Source organism: Rhopalosiphum maidis, chromosome 1 (assembly GCF_003676215.2).
Source record: "Rhopalosiphum maidis isolate BTI-1 chromosome 1, ASM367621v3, whole genome shotgun sequence".
NCBI classification, from domain to species: domain Eukaryota; kingdom Metazoa; phylum Arthropoda; class Insecta; order Hemiptera; family Aphididae; genus Rhopalosiphum; species Rhopalosiphum maidis.
The window spans coordinates 80,171,733-80,179,281 of record NC_040877.1 but is presented as its reverse complement, the minus strand read 5'-3'; the positions used below and the strand labels follow the sequence as shown (position 1 = coordinate 80,179,281).

The 7,549-nt window shown below is 23.5% G+C and overlaps 2 protein-coding genes across 4 annotated transcripts; one reads left to right on the top strand and one right to left on the bottom strand.

Annotated features, from left to right (window-relative positions):
* Positions 1-693: 693 nt before the first annotated feature.
* On the top strand, positions 694-2,532 carry LOC113555527 (heme oxygenase). Of its 3 annotated transcripts, none has more exons than XM_026959912.2 (3): positions 694-977; positions 1,048-1,209; positions 1,892-2,517. In XM_026959912.2, the coding sequence occupies exons 2-3, from the start codon at positions 1,062-1,064 to the stop codon at positions 2,515-2,517; spliced, it is 774 nt and encodes a 257-aa protein (XP_026815713.1). In that variant the 5' UTR covers positions 694-977; positions 1,048-1,061. The 3 variants fall into 3 exon arrangements, with proteins under 3 accessions (XP_026815713.1, XP_026815712.1, XP_026815711.1); XM_026959911.2 differs by having other exon boundaries at positions 696-969; XM_026959910.1 differs by having other exon boundaries at positions 705-1,209; positions 1,892-2,532.
* A 975-nt stretch (positions 2,533-3,507) lies between these two features.
* LOC113555526 lies at positions 3,508-7,456 on the bottom strand. Its single transcript, XM_026959909.2, has 5 exons — positions 6,629-7,456; positions 5,827-6,105; positions 5,696-5,767; positions 5,544-5,633; positions 3,508-3,680 (listed from the first exon to the last, which is right to left on the bottom strand). Exons 1-5 carry the CDS (start codon positions 6,950-6,952, stop codon positions 3,621-3,623), a joined length of 825 nt encoding a protein of 274 aa, XP_026815710.1. The 5' UTR covers positions 6,953-7,456; the 3' UTR covers positions 3,508-3,620.
* Positions 7,457-7,549: the final 93 nt, after the last annotated feature.

Here is a 7,549-nt window from a genome sequence, read left to right as displayed (position 1 = left end):
AATAATAGTATTATATAATTATATTATCTTGATTAAGATTGATATTGATTTTTAATTTTTAGAAAATTATTGATGAATTATGAGATTATGAGAACTTAAAATTTAAGGAGTCACAAACACATACACACTTTGCTTCAGTCGCTTCAGAAAACCCATATAATATGAGTAATATGACACTGGTAAATATTTTAAATCTTCTATTGTTCTACGAGAGTATGCGACTGTGCTATGAGGAACCTAAACAAAGTTTAGGACCCAAAGTCCTATGACACATACACCACAAAGTAGTGTCTATTCTATGGTAGTGTAGAGAAAATATTATGTTAATATGTTCTCTACATCGTGATCTAAACCACCGTTTCTCAACCAGGGGGTCGCGTAGGTCAAAAATAATAAAACACTGATTTACAAAATGAACCTTTTTATTTAAAACTTTTAACTGAACAAAAAAAAATACTTAAAATAATAATAACAATACAATAAGCCAAAATGGTATATTTCGTTTGGTTAATGATAGAATATTCTTATTGTTCAAATTTGTACCTAATATAGATGAAGGAGGGTCGCGAAGTGATTGACTACATTTAATACCTATTTTGGGGGTCGCGACATTAAAAAGGTTGAAAAACGCTGTTCTAAACAATATAAACTATAAAGATAGTAATGATAGTATATTATCTACAATAAGTATGATAATATAATTACTGATATTTTAGCAATCCTTGTATTTTAGCCGTAAAGTCAGTGGTGTGCTTACATAATATATATATTATCTAAGATTATAGCAACGGCAATATCTATAGCTGTGATTATAGCACAAAATACATTTTATTTATTCTGTAATATTAATTTATTCTCTGTAACTATAATAATTTATTATTATCATAAAACTGATTCTGTATTTCCGTGTGACTGTGTCTGTGTTATGAATTTATGATATCATCTAAACAATTCCAATTCCTAATATTAGTAATGATGTACAATTTGTTTTTAATTTTGAATTTAGTATTACTGTTTTAACTTAACTCAATCTTTATTATAAAATAGACGATTTGATAATTATGTCAACTGAAGTGGAAAATAATGAAAATAATAAAAATCCGCCATCTTTAGCAACTGAAGAAATCAAGTTTACTGAGCGAATGAGAAAGGCTACAAGAAAAGAACATCGAATTAGTGATGCCTTAATTAATGCAAAAATGACCATCGGTAATACATTTAGTTTTTAATTGCTGTGTAATTAATTTATATTGGTACAGTTATATTATATTTTATTATGAATTTCTTCTAGAAGAAATAAATACATTTAGCTAATTTAAAATTAAAATATTCTTTTTAATACCTGTTCCAATATTTTACTAAAATAAAATTTAGAATTTTCCAATAGACAAGACATTCTAAATGATTTTTAAAAACAAACACTATATTATTACTGCTTTGTTGGACTTTGCCAATATTACTTTTTAATGCTATTAAACATTTTAATTATTTAATTCACTCATTTATAAGTCATCAGTCTATGACTTTAGGTTGGTCTAGTAATACTAAACACAAAATACTAAGTGTGACAAATGTTAAGATTTTTATGGATATGAGTATCAGAAATAGTGGATTGTCTCAGCTGATTGAGAGGGTGCTAAACTTGTAGAACACCGTAAATTGTTATTGAGTAGAATAGTTTTTTGTAAATTTTAATATAAAAAACTATTGAATTTAAAGATTTAATTTTAAACATGATGAAATATTTTCAACGAATTATAACCATTATTAATTTGAACCTATCTCCATTACTTATAATATCCTTAACTGTCACTAACCCATCTTGATAATTTTTAGATTCTATCTAAAATCTCCTTTATAAATAACTTCAAATTATGATTGTACGTTTCAGGTATGACAGATAGCAAAGTATGGGTAGAAGGATTACGACGATTTTACGTTGTATACCAATACCTAGAGATTGCAATGAAAAAGGAAGAAAATTATAATTTACATAAATTTGGACAAATTAATGGTCTATTTCGTACACAACCATTTGAAAGCAGCTTGCGGCACTATTTAGGAGAAAAATGGCCATCTGGAATAACTAAAGCCATGGCTGAATATTCCAACTACTTATTATGTTTAGAAAATGAAAATCACGTACTATTATCACCATTTATATATCATATGTATATGGGCATTTTATCTGGTGGTCAAATACTGATGGCTAAACAGAGAATGGCTTTCTCAGATGGAAAAGGATCTGAAGCATTTTACTTTGATATTAATGTAAGAGAGGCTAAGAATCAATTACGGAATGAAATGAACGCTTTGGCAGAAAAATTAGATGATGAAACCAAACTTAGATTATTAAAAGAAAGTAAAATGGTATATTTGTTAAATAATAAATTAGTAAAAGAAGTTAAAGTTCCTACAGAAATTTTGTTAATCAAGTTCATATTTGTTATTGGAATTTTTATATTAGTGATTTTATTATGGAAGGTATCAAAAAAATTTCTTATGGTTTTGTTTTAGTAAATTAATAACTGGTATTTAACAGTTGTTTTAAACAAAATTTTTAAAATTTAGTTTGATAAACCAATTTTAATTATGTTAAATAATCCATACTTATAGATGCTCTTGTATAGTTGATTGTTATTTTTTTTTTTTTTATACGGTTTATTGTATTTGGGAAATAATAAAAATAAACAATTAATAATTTATTACATTTAATGCATACATTACTATGCAATACCAATAGTAAGTATATTCAATTGTAATTAGTTTATTATACATAATATACATATATATATATTGTATATTCTATTTATTTTATTATAAGAGTTTAAATTAGACTTGATCCTTGCAACAAATAAAATAACTGTATATTTATATTTTAATAACAATCATAGGTACTACTGGTACTATATAGCAACCAATATATATAAATATATATTAATATGATCACCATAAATAATAATCATATTATTATTGTCTTCTAATTTAATAATTAATAGTATATATCAATATTACCCAATCATTCATTTATTTCTTACTCTCTGGTTATAGTATCAATTTTCTATGTATGTAATTTAAAACAACATTATAATTATTATATCCATAAATTTATATAAATGTACATTTGTACCATGGCATTGTGTATAAATTGTAAATATTCATGAAACAGCTAAATATAAAAATCTTTCTCTAAAAAGAATGTTAATTATTTCTTTAATCTAATCCTACATTTCGTTTGATATTTTTACTGTGCATATTCTTCTAATAGAATATTTATGAATTGTGAATTCAATAAAAACGAGATTTCATGTGACTTAGTTCAGATAACGCTATCGCAACAATAGATCAGAATTAAATTTCCTAATTTGTTAATTAAATAACTATTTTATAATACTTATTTAACTGTAAGTATGTATTACTTATACAAAACAAACTAGATGGTTATTAAAATAATTATACATTTTTTAGTAATAAATAAATTTAATAAATAATTTTTTTTTTTTTAATTTAAAATTTGTACAATCTGTAAATATTTTTATTTTTACAATCAATAAACAAATGATATTTATAAGATTATATAAATAAGTTACATTTGAAAAAGATACAGTTTAATCTTAACTCTATAAAGTTAAATTTAATTGGCTGAATAGGAGAAGATAACTGGCAGTAGTTATAAATATCTGAAAAAATCAATTAATACTTTTTATTGTGTATACATCAAAATATTAGATAAATGATAATATCTATGCATATACATATTATATAATTATATTCTATTTATATAAATAATATATACAATCTGTTCACAAATGGGAAATTGACTTTTTAAGTTAAAAAAAAGTATCAAAGTAAACATTATGAAAAAATGTTAATCTTCCAATGTGCAATGTTATTTTTTTTTGCAAAATTTAAATTTACAAATAATTGATATTGTAACCAAATACATTTCATACTTGAAATATTTCTGATATTGTTAAATATACTCATAGACATAAAAAAGCATTTGTTTACTAAAATACAAAATTTAAATAAAATCTGAATAAATAGAAAAAAACTAATAGGTTTGTTCATAAATGTACCAAAAGGGTTGAAATAACATACAAATAACATAAAAACATTTTAATAAAATGTTTACTTTAGCACTCTAAAAACATAATTTGATCCGATTATTCGGTAGTCATCCAACCACATAATTGGAATATTTAGTGATACCTAATATCGTGAACACATTATACTTAACCTATTGAACTCAAAAGTCTCAAGCCCAGATTAAGGATTGATTGGGTCCCTGGACACCACAAACTTAGTGGGGCCTCATAAATATTTAACTTCAAAAAAATTGTATCACTACATTCTAAAGACTATATATTATTTGTATACTTTTGTAAAATACAAAAATATAAATATAATACTATATAAATTAATAATTATGTAATAATTTATTATATATATATATATAAAATACTGTATTTTTTACTAAAGAATTATAATTTAAATTGTTTTTCTTTTGTAAATTGTTGTAGTTTCATTGAAATCAATCAATTGCAAAATATAATTTTCTGAGTACAATATCATTAATGATGTTACATTTTCTTGAGTCTGGCTTGTTCTATATTTATTTTTTATTTTAAATTAGAAAATGCTCTTTCAGCCAAACAGTTGGCCATTGGGATAGTTAAATATAATCTAAGAGCAATTAAAATATTTGGGAATTCTTCCTGCAATGATTTTTTGTAAAATTATTTTATTATTATACATGGGTACCTCATTTGAATAGATCAATAATACCTAATATCAATTATAACTATGGTATCAACTATTAGAATATCAATTTAATGTTTATTATAACTTAGTAATTTTTATGATACAAAATCAAGAATATATTGAATAATTATTAATTTAGCTACTATACCCACTAAAATAATTTTTTTAAACTATTTTAAACTCATTTAAAAAAATATATTTTGGGGATCAAGATGAGCCACCCCCCAAGGACATGTCGCTTGTCCCATCCTTTAATCTGGGTTTGAATAATATAACATAGTCTATAACATAATATAGATTTCAATAATATAACTTTTATAACCTAATACCTAAGTACATTTTAGCAAATACTTTAAAATTAAACTTCTGGAAGGTGGCTCATCTATTTTTAGACAATTATTTTATATTTTTCTCTTTATCTGTGCTACTAGAAAATGTAATACATTTACATAAGTTTTTTTTTTTTTTTGTGGAAACTGTTAAAAAAATAAGAATATTTTAAAATATTAATTTAATTTTTATTAATTCATTAAATATTAACCAAGCTTACTTTTAAATTTAAATATGGCAATGTCAATAATTGTATAATACCAGTTACAAAACACTAATTTCAGGTCTAAGGGAGGGGGAGCTGATTATTTAAATAAATGTTAATATATTATATTTTATAGAATAATATTGATAAATCTAATTTTGAAACTGGTAAATTATCATTAGCCTTCTAATATTGTCTTATTTAAAAGTATTGAAATTTACTATTTTAGTTATTTTCAACTTACAGATAGAAGTGTTTCTAAATTTATTGGAAACATTTCTAAAGCATCCAAATCAAACTTCAATTTTTGTACTTGGTGATTAAATAAAAGTCGCTAAAGAAAAAAAGAAATAAATTATCAATAAAACATATCTATAATCTAAAAAAAATTCACACCTGTTGCTTATAATTGTCTCCAGGCAATAAATTTGTATCCATTTCATTAACCATACTTTTAATAATATTTTCCTGAAAACTATTTATTCTTATAAAATTATATAATTTGATTACTATTATTTATAACTAACATTTCGTTTGATTAGTTCACTGCAATAACACAGCAATGCAACTCTTTGAAATGTTGCAATACTTTCTATAAGTTCAATTAATGAAAAACTCGTAATATATGAATACAAGTAAATGGCAAACAAAATTCTTGATTGAATAATTATGGTTAATGTATTAAGACCATAAATTTTATTAACATTTACCATCATGTCAAATATCTCCATATGTAACAATCTAGTATCTTCTAAACAATTTGCAAAGTAATCTGGCAAAATAAGTTTTGTATCAATTTTGTTTTCCTGTGTGTAAACAAATAAAAATATTCTAATATTGTTTATTCAGTGTTAAATGTACTTATAACATATAAGTCATAGTTAATTAGTTTATTTCATTAAATTGATAGGCATGTTTAAGATTTTAGATATAGAAAAAATAGACTTAAAATTAAATATCAATTCTATATACTACTTAGTTGGTGGTTTATTGTATACACTAAACATAGTTTACCTGTGAAATAAATACAATAATTACTAATAATTATCATTATTTATATCGTAAATAACTGAAGAAAATAGTTAATAAGTGAAGATTTGTAGAAAATTGTGTGTTCCTTTTTTTCAAATATAAATCATCAATTAATAAATAATTTGAAAAACAATATAATACATAATTGATTTTAATCAATAGGTTTATTTTTTAGCATAATTCTATTAAATCTTGAGAATTGTTTCAATCTTACTCAATTAACAATTAAACTCAAGATTTAACAAACGAATTATGAACAACTAACAAATAAATTATCTTTGATTAATATCGTTCTACCTTGATCATATGAAAAAAGTTGGATATCCTATGAGTGACCATTTCAAGCGATGATTTCACCAGCAAAAGGATCACATAAAATTGCATTTCAAACATGAAACAGAGAAAATCTTGAGCATGAAGCACTAGATTGATGGCAGGCTCTTGGGTCATTACTGAGTTGACAAAAAACACAACAAACCAAAACAAATGTATACCACTTATGATAAATACAGAGGACATTTTTAAACATGTATTTTTGTTGTAGGACAAGACGTCCAAACATTTTACATAACATAAACGTATGTTATGCCTGTTGTAAGCACAAGACAAAAAGTACAACATCAAACTGAGAGTTGTCAAAATGGCTTTAATCGTTGTCAATAAGTCTTCAATAAAATTGCTCTGAAAATAAACTTATTTATACACATATAAACTTAAATGAACCGCGAGACAAAAAAAAAAAATAATATAATAACTTACTTGTTTTAAACTCCAAAACAGTAAAATACAACTAGAGGACAGCGAAAGAAGGCCTAACATAAAAAAAAACTTGAACTCTATTAGAAAATTTAAATGCAATGATCGAGCATGTAGATCACTCAAAACCAACCATAGTAACCGGAACATTATTAAATTTAAAATAGTACAACAGCATTGAATAAGCAAAGGTGCAACTTTTGAATTCACTTACATTCTACCAATAAAGAAATAGAAAGATAAAGATAGTTAGTTTATAGATAGAATTTGTTTTTCTTTAAAAAATAAATAATACATACAATTATATTTCTGTCAATATTTTATATTATAATAGAATAATAAATTTATATTAAAAGGATGACAAAAAATAAATGAATAATTCACTTATATGAAAAACATAATTCTTCTGAATTCAAAAAAAACCTTATTTCTAAAAAAAAAAATTATTAACAATATGAAGTA